We start from the raw sequence: 20,237 nt of genomic DNA on the forward strand, positions 1-20,237 counted from the left end.
AAAAACAACAGACTTTTGGGTTAATCGGCAGTTTAATCCCATAAGTTCCAGTTATCTGAGCTAGCCAATGGGACAGAGTGGGTCCAACCTACAGAAGCCCTCAAAGATATTTCCCCTGCAGTAGGTGCTTGAATGAATGGCTGACTACATAAAGCATAGACAAATAGATCTGTCAAAGTGAGAATTGTCACTCTGCTCTGACTCATATCTAGCGTCCTAAGTGGGGTCCTCCTTTATGTTATACATATGCTATGCCCTGATAAGGCATATGGAAAGGCACTTTCTTCATGAAACAGTATGGTAAGGCTAACATGCGTATAAATCAGTACCAGAACCCTGTAGGGTGCCTTTAGTTTACTCCAGTATTGAAGTATCAAAAAATATTGTGGTAAGAGTCCAAACAACAAGACCTGGACTCTTTTACAAGAGAACATCACATTTTAGTATTTTAAGTACTGAATGGAGACTACAAAACCAGCTCATTTGCATGAACGATAATGTAGTCCTGCCCCTGAGGAGAAGTCTTAAGGCCACCCATAAAGAACACACAGTCAACCAAATCATCATCAGCTGTAAGAACAGTACATTATGATGACCGTGCCAGTCGTTAATATATTATATCTGTACAATATTCATCTGTTGACCCCTGTCTATCACACCTTCCATTAAACGTGGTGAGTAGAGATGAGCAAATTTTTGAAATATTCAATTCGGCCAGATCGGCAATTTTTTAAAAAAATTTGCTATTTCCTGTCTGCAGAGAGCCTTTATAGTGGTGTAGAACACTGTGCCTTGCAGTAACACACATAGGGAGGCTGCTGTGGTAGTGAAATAATACTGTGAGTCAGTATGACACGCAGATGACAGGTGTCGCTCTTAGAATCACTGCACACTTCACTTATTTGGGCAGGCACGGGCCAAAACTGACCAAATAACCCAAGTATGAACTCAGTCGATGTTAGCGCCAAGAAGAAGCGCACTCCTTTTACACCGTCGTCAGCTAATTCCACATAGATGTCTACAGAACCTGTTCCAATTAACACTTATACAAGTAGAGCCCCCCCCCCCCCCCGACAGAGTGGAGAGGGTGTCAGCAGTGAGTTTGTGTTGACGTCACTGATTATTTTGCCCTTCCTCTGATCCAACAGAACAATAACCCCCAAAAAACAGATCCTGTTAGTGGAGCATCCACCTTCACTCGGTCACACATATTTTTTCCTTTTTACACCCCAAAAAAGAAATATAACAATCACAATTCACCGCACAACAGCTAATAAGAGGTACGTATCTATCCTATTAATACACCCTGTAAATGGCTGTAGTACAATGGAACTTCACCGCTGAACAGCAAATTATTTTTTTTTTGCTACTAATACACACCAAAAAGGGCTGTAATTTTCTCACTTCAACACAGAACAGCTAATAAGCCCTTTTTCTTTTCCCCCACTAATACACGCCAAAAAAAGGCTTTAGAACAGATAACTGCGGCCGTGAATGGCAAATATATTTTTCTTTTGCCACCAATACACGGCAAAAGGGGCTGTAATTTTCGCGCTTCACCACACAACGGCTTTTTTCCCACTAATACAAGCCAAAAAATGCTTTAGAACAGGGATGCTCAACCTGCGGCCCTCCAGCTGTTGCAAAACTTCAACTCCCACCATGCCCTGCTGTAGGCTGATAGCTGTAAGCTGTTCAGGCATGCTGGGAGTTGTAGTTTTGCAACAGCTGGAGGGACGCAGGTTGAGCATGTCTGCTTTAGAACATATAACTGCACCGCACAAGGGCAAATAAGATATAGAAATATTTCCTTGTAATAAACCCTGTTATTGGCTGTATCACACAGCACTTGCACCCCAATAAGCAAGAACGATTTGCTGGAATTACAGAGCTGTATAGTGGCAATATGGATCCCCAGTCAGTGCAGCAAGGTGTAATAGGGTTGTTCCTATTACGAGGCTGTAACCTCCCCTACTGAACCCTGCTCTACATAAATGCTATGGAATTATTCCTCCCTATCCTTTCCCTACAGCTTGAATAATCCTTCGCTGAACTTGTACATAGTTTTTTTAGCACAATGAAGTCTTTCCTAGCACTGTCCCTAGCGCCTGCTGACGTCTCTCCCTGCACTAAGTACGCTGGAAAATGGCTGAATCCAAGATGGCTGAGGCTATTTATAGGGCTGTGACATCACAGGGCTGGCTGGCTGCTGATTGGATGCATGCATGGCATTGTGGGTGATCCCTCATTCCCAGAGCTCCTTGCTCCATGTCCTCACACGTGCAGCAGCCATTTTAGGAAAAAATGCTACATTTTTCCTGAAATTCGGATTGAATTTCAGTTCGTCAAGTTCGATTCGCTCATCTCTAGTGGTGAGGGCGGTAGGTCCCAAAAAAACGATGATACCCAGGGTCAGCACCATCTTTCAGTTCAAATGAGACTACACAGCTGATTGTTATGACAGGGGCATAAAATTGGGCCATGGTTGACCTGACGCAGTTGACGTTATGGGCACCCTTGCATTTGCAATACACCGTGCGAAGCTCATGGTGAATGTTCTACAGCATCTACTTATTTTGGCAAATCTTCAGTCTCAGGAACCCCCTAACATTCTGTGTACATGGAAATTCTTAAAGAAATAGTTATAAAGGGTGACGGGTTAGAAGTCACACCATGACATGGTGCCGGTGATCACCCAAAGGCTCCTCTCCTACAGAAGACGACACCGGTATTACACTAGTCCCGGTTATACCTTTTTAGATTGGACCTCAAGAGCTACATGTTACACCTCTGTACTTACTTGTTGTATAGCACAATATCCGGGATCCAGATCATCTCTGATGGGACGCGTATGGAGGTGACGTTATCGTAGTCCGCTGGGTTCCATCGTAGTTTGTAGTCATTCCACTCCTATAAGAGATCACAAGTTTCATTGTATTTATGCAGACCATGAGACACAGAGGTCATCTTCCAAAACGGTGTCAGACCTGTCTGCAGGTAGTATGTGGTTCTGCAGCTCAGCACCAGTTTTGCACAATAAAAAAAATCTTTTTTTTTAAAACAAAAAATCATTTATTTTTTGCATCTGAGGGCCAAAACCTTTTTTGGTATTTTTTTTGGGGGGGAATGAATTTGTAATTTTCATTGGTACTTGGGTACATTTGACTGTTTGATCTCTTTTCATTCTATTTTTTTTTTTTTAGGGAAAAGGACCCAAAAACTACTACAGTATTCTGGTATTGTTTTTCAGTGCATTTTTTATTTTCCATCCATTCACCGTGCAGGATCAATAACACATTAGTTTTATAGTTCGGGTCAATACAGACACAGCAATACCAGTTATGTGTACGTTTTTTTTTCCTCAATACTTTTTGAATGGAAAAATTATTATTTTCATGTGGATTTTATTCTTATTTTTTTATTTTAGCTTTTTGTTCCAGGAACTAGAACATGCAATTTTCTGACTGTTAATATAACACACTGCAATACTTCTGCAATGCAAAGTATTATGGACATCAACATAATGCTAACCGCCATGCTATTGTGTGCTAGTAAGCCGGAATCTTCTTCATGACCACCCATTAGCATCTGGTGCACGACGTGGTATGGAGGGCAATGGAGGTGTGACATACAGAGGGAGAGAGAGGACCCTGCCCACCAGGGCTCATGTTTCCGGAAACAGAAAGATATCATACGTTCCACCCATTTCTAAAATTGTTGTTTGACATACATTAGCATGTGAAGGGGAGAGGAGAAGTAACTTTGCAGTAGGTTTTGAATTAAAAATTATTTTTGGGTCTAGTGATGCTGTAGAAACCTATCCGTCTCCATGGTAACAGACAACAACACAAACTTTGTGTAGTCTGATCCTGCAGCAATACTCATTGTTTTCTGTTTCCTACTTTTTTCTAATAAATTCTACGTACATGGAACAGAAAGAAAGAAGGAAGTATGACTGCAAGATCAGACTCCGAAGCATGGGCATGTATGGTAACACATAGATCTGCATTGGAGCTGTATACACAATACAACAGGACATTTTAAACTGGTTCGATGACGTCATTTTTAGATGTTTTGGAGCAATAATAAAGTTGGTTAGGAAACTGGACAACCAAATCCATCAATAAGTACCAAACAGCATGTGATCCTAGTTTCTGTAAGAAGACCTTTATCTTCTTTGAGAAGCCAGTCTAAACTTTATTACCTGGCCGCATCCTTACTTTAATTATCAATATACATGCACTGACAAAAAAATACCGCACCCAGATAGAAGGTACATAGTAACATAGTTTATAAGGCTGAACAAAGCCCTCCGTCCATCCAGTTCAGCCTGTTGTCTTGCAAGTTGATCCAGAGAAAGGCAACTAAATAAACCTCTGTGCGATAGAAGCAAATTTTCCTCAATTTAGGGGGAAAAAAATCCTCCCCGACTCCAATCAGGCATCAGAATAACTCCCTGGATTGGATTGTTTTAAAAACTCATCCTGCGGTTATGTCGGAGGCAGATATGTAAACAATTACAGTCAGAGGTCTGATTAGACACCGGGTCTTGCCACAACAAGGCAGAAAAAAGTTCTTCCCCTACTGACCTATAAAAAGGCTCTCAGAGGCAACTTTTGAGTAGTGAACCTCTTGGTGAGAGATTGTTGACTGCTAGACTTGCTGTGGCAGGTGCAGCACTATGAAGTGCCTTTTGCGCTGTGGCATTAGAAGAATTCAGAAATCTCAGACTTTTAGTCTAACCAGACTGTCTGTTGCTCTGTAATTCCTCTAGCGCCGTTCTATGGAAACAGTAGGTTTAAAGAGCACACCAAATGCTTGAAATAACTTCTTTAATAACTTCAACTCTTCTTCATATATAACACTGCCGCCTCCGCAGCAGATAGTCCATGTACAAAACACGTGTTGCATAAAGATTCATAAAATGGCGGTATGCATAAGATGGTGGTTTAACTGTTCAATCTTGTCATTCAACATACAATGGTGGATATATTTCTCTCTTCAGTATCTGTACTGTCACTTTAAGTTATTTAAGCACTTTATGATATCTCTGAGACGTATATCTGAGGTCTAACTAATAGTTCTACTTGCTGAATTTGGTCACAATTTGCAGTATGCAGTTAGCAGCAACTATTTGCAGATTAGTTGAGTATGATCTGATATGGTTGTATGCAATTTGGATTGCAATATGAAATTTGAATTTGGATTGTGAACTTTGTAGTTTGCAATTGGTGGAACTGTAAGTAAACACACATATAACTAGTTCAGTATACAGTTCTAATCACTATATTAACAGTAGGAACATTATATAAAACTGTTTTAAATACCTATTTTGGCCTCTCTGCTTCCATAAAACACAGCTCTTAGTGGAGAGAATGTCTGTTCAGCTTCTCTCCTCTGGTGTAATGATTCCTGCTAGGGGAATTTCCCACACAGGCTGTGTGTGAGGCTGGCTGTGATTGGTCAAAACTCCTGCTGTGTGTGAGGCTGGCTGTGATTGGTCTAGACTCCTGCTCAGCAACAACAGTTTAACTCTATGCTTTCTGTTGTTTCTGCTGTGTCATTGAGCTTACCTTACATTATATAATGAATCTTAAAGGCATATTATCTTTTCTGCTTCTGTAAACACAATATATATATAACAGTTATATGACATCCAAACATGAAGTCACTGTAAATAACTCTGCTTTTGTCTTTAACACACAAACATAAGAACTGTATTAAGGTTATTGGCAGGTCTAGCTGTATAAACATATAAGCTATACTAGCAACCTAGGACAGGTCTTAGCTGGACAGCTACACTTGCCTCCACGTTACACAATCAAAGACATTTTGCCCAGTTGACAGACTTGGAGAGGGGGCGCATAACTGGATTAAAAGAAGCTGGATGGTCATTTTGATGAAGTGCTGCCATCTAGGCCGTCGTCACCTAGATGTTAGGAGCAGTGGTTGTGGTTACATGTGGGCACACATAGTGAACAGGCTCCAGTCGGCCCAGACAGACCAGAGATATATTAAAGAATTACATATATTGTAAGTGTCTATATACGTGAGTACTTAACCTGGAGTGGACCCTTTTAAAATTCGCTTTTATTCATTTTATTTTAAAAAGCATAAGTATAGACACCCATTGATAACTGGATATCCAAAGCAAATAATAGGACAAGATGTTGTCCAGCTACCACCGTGAATTGGTGCAAAAGAATAATAATTTAGACAGATGCGCAAAAAATTCCCATGGCATTAATGACTTTTTTAGGCTTGCGGTCGGGTAGAGGGTAAGGCACCTCTGCCCAGGGCACATAGATGTGGGTATTCGGGATAGTTCTTTCCCTGTACCCGCCCTAAGATAATCATCTGCCCAGGGATGAACTCTAAGGGTGGGATCACCCTGTCCCCGTGCCTACCCTGTCTGGCCCTGTACAGCCCTGTACAGTGGGAATTTGTTACAGATGATGTCCGAGAATTTTATATATTTTTACCCCGACGCGTTTCCCCACTTTTGGTTCGTCAGGGGGTCGGTTATAGGATAAGAATTATAGTAGTTAACATCATGCAAAATAAAGTAGATAATAGATAACTATATATAGTTACTGTGTCCTGCTTGATGCCATGATAAGGCAGTCCATTATGGAGGAACTGTGGATTCCCCAGTGGAGGGAGAGTCACATATAGACGTCCCCCTGTTGCTTAGACTGCCGCCTGCCGTCTCTGATGCCCCAATTCGCGGTGGTAGCTGGACAACATCTTGTTCTATTATTTGCTTTGGATATCCAGTTATCAATGGGTGTCTATACTTATGCTTTTTAAAATAAAATGAATAAAAGCAAATTTTAAAAGGGTCCAGACAGACCAGAGGATCGTTTTAACCACTGACGAGCATATGCAGAACCACAGTTTTGTTGTCCATTGTCTAGACACAGGTGGCAACTTCATTACACCCCTGTATCTTCCCGGACAATATCTGTGCCTATTACGAATCCTGCCATTGACAGACAGCCACCGTCACCTTCATTTGCAGTGATGTAGTGAATGAAAAACTTGGACTGCTATAGATTGGAGCTATATTATCTTTAGCAATGAATCTAGGTTCAGTTTGGGATCCGATGACAGCCATGTTCAAGTATGGAGGCCTCATGATAAAAGTTTCAATCCTACCTCTGCTGTGGAGTAACACACTGATGGAGTAATGATCGGAGGAGCCATCACGTACAACAATCGGTCAACCCTAGTAGAGGGCTACAGCTCCATCAGATTTATCGCCAATCCAGCATTTATGGGACCAACTTGTACCAGGGGCATTTGCAAATCTCATAGAGCCTGAAAGCAAAACTTAGTATGGACCCAAGCCAACCAAGTTTCCCATTATGTGTGCAAAAATCAATCCGAGACACCCCAGATTTCTGACAAATATATGTTGTTGTTTTTTAAATTAAGCAGAAAAAAAAAATTCAAATAAAATGTTGCCCTCAGCCACTTTCCAATTTTGCAAGTGGAATAGGTGCTTCACAAATATGGTGCTCATTCTGGGCATTGTCAACAGACAACTAGCAAAAATACATTGATGAATCTGCTTGTATTTTATTGCAAAGCTGGCTACCTGCAGCCACCACTAGGGGGAGCTCAGTGCATAGCAATTTACACAGTTACTATTTACTGGAATGGAGGCTGAAATAATCTCTTTGCATTGAGCTTTCCTTAGTGGCATCTAAATGAAAGTGCAGCGTTTCCTTGTAGGGAAGAGGAGAAGGAGTTCAGCACTGGATTCCTTCCCCCCTGGGTCCCAAAGCAGTTACAAGGTCTACACCACCATCTTGTATCCAGGCTAGAGGCCGTATCTCATCTTGTATCCAGGCTAGAGGCCGTATCTCATCTTGTATCTAGGCCAGAGGCCGTATCTCATCTTGTATCCAGGCTAGAGGCCGTATCTCATCTTGTATCCAGGCTAGAGGCCGTATCTCATCTTGTATCCAGGCTAGAGGCCGTATCTCATCTTGTATCCAGGCTAGAGGCCGTATCTCATCTTGTATCCAGGCTAGAGGCCGTATCTCATCTTGTATCCAGGCTAGAGGCCGTATCTCATCTTGTATCCAGGCTAGAGGCCGTATCTCATCTTGTATCCAGGCTAGAGGCCGTATCTCATCTTGTATCCAGGCTAGAGGCCGTATCTCATCTTATATCCAGGCTAGAGGCCGTATCTCATCTTATATCCAGGCTAGAGGCCGTATCTCATCTTATATCCAGGCTAGAGGCCGTATCTCATCTTGTATCCAGGCTAGAGGCCGTATCTCATCTTATATCCATGCTAGAGGCTGTATCTCATCTTATATCCAGGCTAGAGGCCGTATCTCATCTTGTATCCAGGCTAGAGGCCGTATCTCATCTTGTATCCAGGCTAGAGGCTGTATCTCATCTTATATCCAGGCTAGAGGCCGTATCTCATCTTGTACTCAGGCTAGAGCCGGATCTCATCTTATATCCAGTCTAGAGGTGGCTCAACAGAATCCTAGAGTCTCCTTTCAATTTAACAATGTCCCCAATAAACTTCTCCTTTCGCTCTAATATTGTCGTCACTTCCATACATCATCATTGCATTTACACATAGAAAGATTCATGTGAACAATTTCTTCTTGATGCCAGATTTTTTGGGTCAGTGAATTTATATCAATTTCCCGTTTATTTCAAGTATTAAAGGGGTTCTGCACTGTCATTTAACTGATGATCTATCCTCTGCAGAACCACTTTAACCATGCAGGGAGGCTTCACATATATCTAGTGGTTTCCACCATTTTTAGGACTGAATAGACACACTGGAAACATAAGGTAATGTCTGCAATATGATGTATACCATAAAATGACTGTGACAAGTGATTAAAAGAATACAAAACACCCATGGATGGAACAGATGCACAAATAACCTCATGTAACACCAAGTGTGAAGAATTACATTCCCCACTGATGTAAGTCACAGGATATACAGTATCTATTTATAATCCAACACCTAAGAATATCCAGCACCAAAAGGAACACAATAACTAATGTGTCGGGATTCTTATTCTTCCCTTTAATAGTGAAAGGAAGGGGGTGGGGAAACAGACAACTGCTTGGAGAACTCTTCTGACTTACGAAAGTGACTGCTATTTCTTAAGCTACTATAATACTACCTTCTGTGTACAAGAATATAACTACTATAATACTGCTCCTATATACAGGAATATAACTACTATAATACTGCTCCTATGTACAAGAATATAACTACTATAATACTGCTCCTATGTACAAGAATATAACTACTATAATACTGCTCCTATGTACAAGAATATAACTACTATAATACTGCTCCTATGTACAAGAATACTACTACTATAATACTGCCTCCTATGTACAAGAATATAACTACTATAATACTGCTCCTATGTACAAGAATATAACTACTATAATACTGCCTCCTATATACAAGAATATAACTACTATAATACTGCTCCTATGTACAAGAATATAACTACTATAATACTGCCTCCTATGTACAAGAATATAACTACTATAATACTGCATCCTACATGCAAGAATATAACTACTATAATGCTGCTCCTATGTACAAGAATATAACTACTAGAATACTGCTCCTATGTACAAGAATATAACTACTATAATACTGCTCCTATGTACAAGAATATAACTACTATAATACTGCTCCTATGTACAAGAATATAACTACTAGAATACTGCTCCTATGTACAAGAATATAACTACTATAATACTGCTCCTATGTACAAGAATATAACTACTATAATACTGCTCCTATGTAGAAGAATATAACTACTATAATACTGCTCCTATGTACAGGAATATAACTACTATAAAACTGCTCCTATGTACAAGACTATAACTAATATAATACTGCTCCTATGTATGAAATATAACTACTATAATACTGCTCCTATATACAAGAATATAACTACTATAATACTGCCTCCTATGTACAAGAATATAACTACTATAATACTGCTCCTATGTACAAGAATATAACTACTATAATACTGCTCCTATGTACAAGATTATAACTAATATAATACTGCTCCTATGTACAGGAATATAACTACTATAAAACTGCTCCTATGTACAAGACTATAACTAATATAATACTGCTCCTATGTATGAAATATAACTACTATAATTCTGCCTCCTATGTACAAGACTATAACTAATATAATACTGCTCCTACTGCCTCCTATGTACAAGAATATAACTACTATAATACTGCTCCTATGTACAAGAATATAGCTACTATAATACTGCTCCTATGTACAGAATATAACTACTATTATACTGCTCCTATGTACAGAATATAACTACTAGGGGGGCGGAGCCTGGCTGCCTAGCTGAATGGCTGTGTGTCGCTGAGCTCCTCAACCTTTGCCGGAGTTTAACCCCTATATTACGCTTTTAGCACCGCTCTGATGGGCAAAGCGGACAAGGACCGATCCAAGGCACAAGTGGAGTCTACTCCTACAAGATCCAGACAGCCTGACATGGACAAATTTGTAAAAAAGCAACCGAAGCTGCGGCTGACCGAGACCCCTAAGATGGCGGCCGCTCAGGCCCTAGCGTCCGACATGGAGGACGACACTGATGGCGGGAGTGTTTCGGACGCCTCCACTTACAAATCAAAGAGGCATGGAGGGTCGTTCACCAAAGCGGCACTCCTGGAGGTACTGAACTCGGCACTCGCTCCTATTAAGAGCGATCTATCCGAAATCAAAGAGGACCTCCGGAATATGGGGCACCGTGTGGCGGACCTGGAGGGCGCGCAGGAGGCGGCACTCCGGAGAGAAGAGAGGACATACAATGCGGTCAGCTCTCACACTGACCTGATCAATGACGCTCTCCTGAGGATTGAGGATCAGGAAAACCGCAGCCGCCGGAGGAATCTTCGGATCCGCGGGCTCCCAGAATCGTTCGCTAGTGAAGCGCTTGAGAAAGTGGCGCGCAAGCTGTTTGCCAGTCTTCTGGGGCCTGAAAGAGCGGACCGGATTGTTATAGAGAGAATTCATCGAGCGCTCAGGCCGAAGCCCAAGAACAACGAGCCTCCACGGGATGTCGTATGCGGTCTCCTTAGTTACCTGGACACCGCTGCACTCATGAGGGCCGGCAGGGAACAGGAGCAGCTGCAATACGGAGGTACGCCGATTATGTTCTTTCAGGACCTGGCACCGTCCACACTTGCTAAACGGCGCATCCTCAGGCCGCTACTGGATGCCCTTAAAGCTGCGGATACCCCATTTCGGTGGTTGTATCCGTTTGGGATCGCGGTCCTCAGGAATGGGCGCCAGATTACCATCCGCTCGCCGAGGGATTTGAGAGCTAGTTGGGCCCAGTTGGGGCTAACCCCATTAGAGATACCCTCATGGATGCCGGCGGACATGGCAGACCCACTCCTCCCGCCGCCTCAGGCGGCTGAATGGCGGCCGGCCTATACTAAAAAGTCACCCAAAGCTAGAGGAGAGAAGTCCGTTCATCCTCCAACCTGAGCTCCGGAATTCTCACAAGTGATTCTACATTCTGTTCCATGTTTCACCTGAAATGTTCGGGACTTTGTGTGTTTTTGGAGTCAGAAGATCTGCAGCCTCTTTGTTCCCTGAGGATGACAAGCATGACTCCAGGACAGTCCCGTTCGCCTGTTGAGGTGAAGACGGTTCTAATGTTCAGATGAGGTTCAACTGTTTCCAGAATTTTTCCTGGTTCATTTATAGTCCTAGTCCTTGCCTGCTCCCTGCTCTTTTCTTATTAGCAGGGGTTACCCCGGTGTTACCCACGGGTTATCCCTTTCTTCTGTTTGATGGCCAATTATTGGCCCTCCATAGCTCTGCGGGACCCCCCACCTGACAGACCCCGGCTGGTAGCCGAAATGAGAAAGGGTCGTGTAGTCGGGTGCTCAGTAGAGCTTTATATGCAGAATTTATTTACGCTATTGTTCAATGTCTTATTTGTTTGTCTCCCCACCTTACCTTTTGTGTCTCCCCTCCCCCCCCCCTCATCCACCATCAGATGTCATATATGTCATGTTTTGCATATTCAATTGCTGATTGTCCGCTTTCTATTTTAGAATGTCGTCTATTGTGATATCTTCCTTTAACGCCCGGGGAATGAACGAGCCTTGCAAGCGGTCCCAAATCCTGGCCCTTTTACAGAGGGATAAAGTGTCTATAGCATTCTTCCAGGAAACCCACTTCCGAGAGGGTAAGACCCCCAAATTGCCCCCCAAACGGTTTTCTCAGTGGTTCCACAGCACGTATAGTTCGGCTAGCAGGGGTGTCAGCATAGCAATCCACAAGCAGCTTCCCTTTAAGCATTCTGCCGTATCTGCAGACCCTGAGGGTCGATACCTGTTTGTTAAGGGCACTATTGCTGACACTCCTGTTACCCTGGCAACTGTATATGCTCCCAATAGAGGACAGGTTGCTTGGCTCGTTCAGACCCTTGGCCTACTATCCTCCTTTAAGGAGGGAATGGTTATTCTAGGAGGCGATTTTAATGCTACCCTTGATCCTGCACTAGATGCTTCTAATGGGAAGTCTGCCATCACACATACTCGTTTGAGGCGCCTTAAGCTAGCCCTGCAGAGGTTGGGAGTTCTAGATATCTGGCGCACCACTAACCCTACTGGTAGGGATTTTTCCTTTTATTCAGCTGCTAAACTATCTTACCATAGATTAGACTATTTATTCTTATCCAAATCCTGGGCTAACAGAGTCATTAATTCCCGCATAGGGAACATCACCCTGTCTGACCACGCTCCGGTATTTCTGAACATGTCCCTGCGAGACCTCCCAAAGAGGGAATGGAATTGGCGTATTAACGAGACTATTATCTCGGACTCCTCCCATGCTGCTAAATTATCTTCTATCATAAAGGATTTCTTCACATCTAATACTACAGGCCCTGACGCTCCCTCCCCTGCTATTATTTGGGAAACCCATAAGGCGGTCCTGAGAGGCGAATTGATAGCTTTAGGTGCTCATATCAAAAGACAACGGAATCAGGGAGTGGCGACACTTCTCTCCCAGATTCAGGCTCTAGAGCTAACGCACAAATCCTCCCAGGCCCTTAGCTGTGCCTCAGAGCTCGCAGAAGCCCGTACTAAGCTCAAGAACCTGCTAAACGTCACCTCAGCTAAGCTTTTACTTAGAGCTAAATTCCGTTCGTATGCGCACGGAGATAAAGGGAATAGACTAATGTCCGCTTTAGTGAAGAAACAAAGAACTGACTCCTTTATTGCGGCAGTTAAAGATGACAGAGGCGTCCTTCATAACGGGACCCCAGATATAGCTAAGACCTTCTGCGCCTTCTATAGGGACCTATACAACCTTAAGACGCCAGATCACATGTCACCAGCTCAATTAGGTGAAGCGACAGAGAAATTCCTCTCCTCCCTCCGGTTACCTACTATTACCCCAGCTCAGTCAGCCCAGCTCCTGTCTCCCATCACAGACGATGAAATTTGTAAAGTTCTCTCATCCATACCCTCAGGGAAAAGCCCAGGCCCTGATGGTTTTACCATATCTTACTACAAATCCTTTAAGCAGACCCTAATTCCCCATTTTAATACCTTATGTAACTACTTACTCCAAGGGGGTTCCCTCCCTCCCCAATCGCTTTCAGCACATATCACGGTCATCCACAAGGAAAATAAGGATCCCCTAAATTGCGGGAGTTACCGCCCTATTTCGCTCCTAAACACAGATGTGAAATGGTGGGCCAAAATCTTGGCTCAACGTATTCAGGCGGTTCTCCCTGGCATTATCAATGAGGAGCAGGTGGGGTTCGTCTCTGGCAGGCAGGGAAGCGAAAATACGGTCCGTGTCATACAATTGATCACGCATGCTCGCAAGCAGTCAATACCCTTAGCTCTTCTCAGTACAGACGCAGAGAAGGCCTTTGACAGGATCAGTTGGCAATTCATGTCTCGAGCACTGTCGAAGTTTGGCCTTCCGGACCAGTTCATTCAATCCATTTTCTCACTCTATTCGCTCCCCTCTGCCAGAATACGGATTAATGGAACACTCTCCCCAGCTTTTCCCATTACTAATGGGACGAGGCAGGGGTGCCCACTCTCACCTGCCCTCTTTGTTATTGTCATGGAGACCCTGCTGGCCAGGATCCGGCAAGATCCAGACATTAGGGGGATCACCTTGGGGTCGCATACCCATCTGACGGCCGCTTTTGCAGACGACCTTTTGGTCATAACGTCCAACCCTCTAACTTCCTTCCCCAGACTTCAGGCCCTTTTTGAGGAATATGGAGCAGTCTCAAATTTTAAGATCAATTATACTAAGTCACAAGCCCTGAATATTTCTTGCCCTTCCGCTACCGTGGATACGCTTAAAGGTATCGCTGCTTTTTCATGGGCCGCTAAGTCAATCCCTTTTCTGGGTACACATATCTCAGCAAAACCAGAAGATCTTTTCGAGTTAAATTATGTACCTCTGCTGAAATCCATTAGATCACACTTACAAGCTTTGAAGCTTCCGTTTATCTCTTGGATTGGGCGGAAGAACTTCATTAAAGCTTTTATTGTCCCCAGACTGCTGTACCTCATCCAAACACTCCCTATCTGGCTACCCCATTCCTTCTTTGTGGAGGTCCGCAGGGTCATCTCAACCTTTGTTTGGTCTGGAGGGTCCCCTAGACTGGCTTATGCCACTCTCACTCGGGAGAAGAGGTTGGGAGGCTTCGGCCTACCCGACATATACCTTTACTATAAAGCGTCGATGCTGAACAGAGCTTTGAGCCTCATCGCCTGGCGCCCTCTCGGCCTTGTCTCCCGACTGGAGTGCCATCTGCTCTCATATAGGGACAAGTTAGTTCTTTGGGGGTTACGCAAATGTACTGCTAATAATAAGTTCACCTCGCCACTATGGAAGGGTCTGTTATTGGAATGGACCAAATTATATGGGTCCTCTACCCTTAGGTTCCCAAGCTTGAGTCTCCCCTTAGATCTGCTGCAGGCGTATGTACACCCGGCCACCTCTGATGCGACAGGAATTTGGGCTATACTAGCCAACTTTAAACTGAAAGACATCTTTACTGTATCAGGTGCCTTAAATTGGAGTAAGATATATGAAATCCCGAGGGTTCAAGGAGCCTCTTTCCTATCGCTTATGGCGTTTAAGAAAGACTTGGCGCTTTTGAAATCTCTGCCCAGGCCCACGGTTGATCCCTCTTGGTTGGAGGGGAAAATCGCTAACGCCCTTCGCCCCAAGAAACCTCTCTCCACGTTCTACAGGGAGTTACTCTCCTCCGCACCTCCAGATCTGTGGTTCCTTGCAGCGTGGGAGAAGGAACTGTCTCTGACTTTGTCAGAACCTGAAAAGGCGTTCATCCTCACACACTCACATGGTTTCAACCGTTGTATTAAAATCCAGGCAAACTCTTATAAATTACTTACAAGATGGTATAAGACGCCGGAATTCCTTCACAAGCTCAATCCCGCTATCCCAAACGGCTGCTGGAGGTGTGGAGGAGACATTGGCTCTTTGTCTCATATTTGGTGGAGCTGCGAGAAAATCAAACCGTTCTGGGTTGAGGTAGGGACAGCTATAAACAGGATATGTGACATCCAGATTACCTTAGATGCAAAACTCCTGCTGCTCTGGTGCCCAAATAGCACGCTCACTCCCTCAAAGTATAACCTACCAACCATGCTTATTACAGCAGCTCGACTGCTGATCCCTCTTTTATGGAAAAATGAATCAGCCCCTTCGTTCTTGATGTGGACGGAAAAAATTGACCAATTATATCGGTTCGAAGAATTAGCCCACTGGGAAAATGACTCTAGAGCAGTTTTTGTAAAAATATGGTCTCCTTGGAAGCTATATCGCAATTTCTAAGTTTAGACATGTCTTGACTTAAGATGTTGATTGACATCCAACTCTCCCCCTCCCCTCTATCCCCCCCTGTTTCACCTTCCTTTGTCTTGTTATAATCCCCCCTCGTCAGATATTTGTTCATTTGTCACTTTATTATTTGAAGTCGTGTATGCCATCATTTTGCACATAGTGTGCTTGCTGATTATGCACTTTTCCAGCTGCGTCTGGACACAAGATGTAGGTTTCTCTACATGACTGTGTATATCTCTCAAATAAAAAGAAATTTGATAAAGAATATAACTACTATAATACTGCCTCCTATGTACAAGAATATAACTACTATAATACTGCCTCCTATGTACAAGAATATAACTGCTATATTACTGCTCCTATGTACAATTATATACCGTAACTATAATACTGTACTGCATCCTATTTGGATGGAAGATGGGAAACATTACCATTCTTGGTAGTTTGGCCAGGAGGACTAATAGAGGGCAGGGAGATGCTTTATTGACGATCTCATTCACCATTAGGGTTTAGAAAGTGATGGCTTCTACTAGAAATTTTTCATTACTTACAAAAGTAGAGAAATCCTGTTATGTTCCATTACTATTGGCAGACACCATATTTTATTTTCCCTAAGTGCTGATCTCTGACTTCTATTTGTCCTATATGATGGCTTTGTATTGTACAAATCTCTCTATAAAAAAATTACACTATGCCACAAGTACTCACTTTTGGCACAATTTTTGCTATAAAATGCTATTATCTTATTTTGTTATTCCAGGGCTTTTTGTCATTTTTATCTTTTTCTTATAGGTAAAACATTGCACAGAATTTGCATGCTACCTGCAACTTTCACAAGGTTTATGTCATGTTTGGCAATTTTTGGGGACATTGGCAAATCTCATGGAATTTGTGTTTTACGTTTTCTCTGTATGACTGAAATTATCTTTGGTCCTGCATGTATTGTATCCAGTAAGCTTGGTTCTGGTACCAAAGCCACACAGTAAGCTTGGTTCTGGTACTGAGCCCATGTAGTAAGCTTGGTTCTGGTACTAAGTCTATGTAGTAAGATTGGTTCTGGTACTGAGCCTATGTAGTAAGCTTGGTTCTGGTACTGAGCCTATGTAGTAAGCTTGGTTCTGGTACTGAGCCTATGTGGTAAGCTTGGTTCTGGTACTGAGCCCATGTAGTAAGCTAGGTTCTGGTACTGAGCCTATGTAGTAAGCTTGGTTTTGGTACTGAGCCTATGTAGTAAGCTAGGTTCTGGTACTGAGCCTATGTAGTAAGCTTGGTTCTGGTACTAAACTCATTCAGTAAGCTTAGTTCTGGTACTGAGCCTATGTAGTTAGCTTGGTTCTGATACTGAGCCTATGTAGTAAGCTTGATTCTGGTACTGAACCTATGTAGTAAGCTTGGTTCTGGTACTAAGCCTATGTAGTAAGCTTGGTTCTGATACTGAGCCTATGTAGTAAGCTTGGTTCTGATACTGAACCTATGTAGTAAGCTTGGTTTTGGTACTGAGCCCATGTAGTAAGCTAGGTTCTGGTACTGAGCCTATGTAGTAAGCTTGATTTTGGTACTGAGCCTATGTAGTAAGCTAGGTTCTGGTACTGAGCCTATGTAGTAAGCTTGGTTCTGGTACTAAACTCATGTAGTAAGCTTAGTGCTGGTACTGAGCCTATGTAGTTAGCTTGGTTCTGATACTGAGCCTATATAGTAATCTTGGTTCTGGTACTGGATCTATGTAGTTCGCTTGGTTCTGATACTGAGCCTATGTAGTAAGCTTGGTTCTGGTACTAAGCCTATGTAGTAAGCTTGGTTCTGATACTGAGCCTATGTAGTAAGCTTGGTTCTGGTACTAAGCCTACGTAGTAAGCTTGGTTCGGGTACTAAACCTATGTAGTAAGTTTGGTTCTGTTATCGTATTGCTCCACTTTGAAGAACCCCTACTCGTCAGAAAAGCAGGGTTTGTTCCAAGTTCATATGTTGTCCTCCGTCCATAGGATGGTGAATAGGCGTCTGATCGGTGGTGGTCTGATCACTGGGACCCTCACTGATCAAGAGAATGGCGGTCCTATGCCACTAGTATACCAGGAGCGGCAGATTCCTCTTGTCCGCTGCCAATTTATTCTCATACCCCAAACACACCCATAAGCGGCTGCTCGGTTCATACAGGTGGCATGGGATCCCCATTTCTCGTGATCATTCACATCCTATTGGTCAGACCCCTCAGATTAGACGTGGCACATCCTCTTTAATAGAGGGCTATGTGACTAGGGTGGCATGACCAGTAAATATGGCCCAAACTACTAAATAAAGATCCATCATAAAAGAAAAAAAGATCCATCAACAGCAGCTTAAAATAGAATAGAATTGTCTTTCCCACAACAAAGAGCAAAAGTAACTGAAAAACTGGGGAAAAGTAACGGTGTTTCTTCACGATCTATATTTTTAGGGCAAAAACTCCAGTTCCCTACAATTTATTTTTTTACCCCGCGCCATGTGTACCCATCAGACCTACCTGCTTGAGCCACACGTTCGTCGTCATCATTTGATTTTTCTCATCCTGCAAACAACAGAAAACAAAGTCAGAGTTTCAGTGGTGGCATGATCAGTCGACAATATTCTCTAGATGCGCCGCAATCAAAGCTTTATCAGTAATCGGAGGAGAAAATGGAAGAACGGCTCTTAAAAGGGCCTCAGATAAGCACGAAATAACCCGTCACCAAAGATCTCATTACCCGGTGGGTCCACCCGGCGCCACCAATAAAGAACAGAATCCTGACGGCGGCAGAAGCTGCAGAGAAACATATTAATATTTATAGAGCTAAAATGAAAGAAAAATACCGCCATGGGGTTTCTATATCAGCGACTGTGGAGCTCCAGCCAAGCGTGCCGCCATTATATTAATAGCGGGTTATTATTTATTGGTTCATTAATGTATATGGAGACATTACAGTTAGTCAGCGACTAGAAAAACGGGTGTGTTAAATAAGTGATGGTGACCTCGCAACAGGTGGCCTAGTAAGGCAGAGCCGAGTATCTGATATGTCTGGTGCAATAGGTTATGCCTGTAATAGACATAATACAAGCACGGTAATCGGGGCTGCCTGACAGAACACAGGATGATAGGATCTGAATTCTATATTTTGTATATTAGATTTTTGTAAGTGATCGGCGCAGGACTCGTGGATAAAGTTAGGTCCTGCCGTATAAATGGAGGGGCTCTGCAGGAAGGAGGGGGCCTGAAATATGTTCTGTCCGAGGGGTGTCAACATTATACTGGGGCAGAAAACTCGGGAGATTGGAAAATGCTGGAAATCGGTTGCATTAAAGTAAAGCTCTGCTTAAAAATAAATTATGATTTCAGAGCTCTGACTTATTATCTCACCGCTCTCACAGATGAGCTACTATCTCACAGCTCTGATATATCTCCTAGTGCTGATGTATTATCTCACAGCTCTGACTTACTATCTCTGAGCTTTGACTAGCTATCCAATATATTATGTCATAGCTCAGTTACTACGTCACAGCTCTGACATATTATTGCATGGCTGTGAAAAAATAATCCCGTAGATGTGACATATCTCATAGAGTTGATCTACAAGCTAAAGCTTTGACACACTAACTGATAGCTCATACTTACTCTTGCATGTCTCTGAGTTACTAGCTCAAAGCTTTGTCATATTATCTTAGAGATAATATATAAATTATTATCTCAGCGCTCTGACTTATTAGCTTAAAGCTCTGACATACTATCTCACAGCTGAGTTATTATTTCACAGTTCTGACATATTTCATAGCTCTGATTTACTGTCTCTGAGCTCTGACTAATCCCATATATTATCTCATAGCTCCGTGTTAATATGTCAGAGCTGTGAGATAGTAAATCAGAACTATGAGATAATCTCAGAGCTTTTAGCTTATAGATCAGCTCTATGAGATATGTCAAAGCTACGGGATAATATCAGAACTATGAGATAATAAGTCAGAGCAATAAGATAATATGTTAGAGCTGTGAGATAGTATCTTATCGCTCTGACTTATTATCTCATAGTTCTGATATTATCCCGTAATTTTGACATATCTCACAGAGCTGATCTATAAGCTAAAAGCTCTGATATTATCTCATAGTTCTGATTTACTATCTCACAGCTCTGACATATTATCATATTGATCTGACTTATTATCTCATAGTTCTGATTCACTATCTCACATCTCCGACATATCTCATAGCTCAGACATACTCTCTCTGAGCTTTGACTAACTATCCAATTAACTCATGGCTCTTGGTTACTATGGCACAGCTCTGACAAATTATTGCATAGCTGTGAAATATTATCCCATAGCTCTGACATA

General features: G+C 42.6%; 1 protein-coding gene across 2 annotated transcripts in view; it reads right to left on the minus strand.

Moving 5' to 3' along the window:
- CHRNA2 (cholinergic receptor nicotinic alpha 2 subunit) overlaps window positions 1-20,237 on the minus strand; it is a 121,976-nt gene that overhangs the window by 43,128 nt on the left and 58,611 nt on the right. For both annotated transcript variants that reach the window (XM_044291797.1, XM_044291798.1), the window contains exons 4-5: window positions 18,400-18,444; window positions 2,801-2,910 (exon numbers count right to left, since the gene is read on the minus strand). In XM_044291797.1, coding sequence (XP_044147732.1) covers window positions 2,801-2,910; window positions 18,400-18,444 — 155 coding nt within the window. The remainder of the gene's footprint in view (window positions 1-2,800; window positions 2,911-18,399; window positions 18,445-20,237) is intronic.

This window comes from Bufo gargarizans, chromosome 4 (assembly GCF_014858855.1).
Source record: "Bufo gargarizans isolate SCDJY-AF-19 chromosome 4, ASM1485885v1, whole genome shotgun sequence".
In the NCBI taxonomy this organism is placed as follows: Eukaryota; Metazoa; Chordata; class Amphibia; order Anura; family Bufonidae; genus Bufo; species Bufo gargarizans.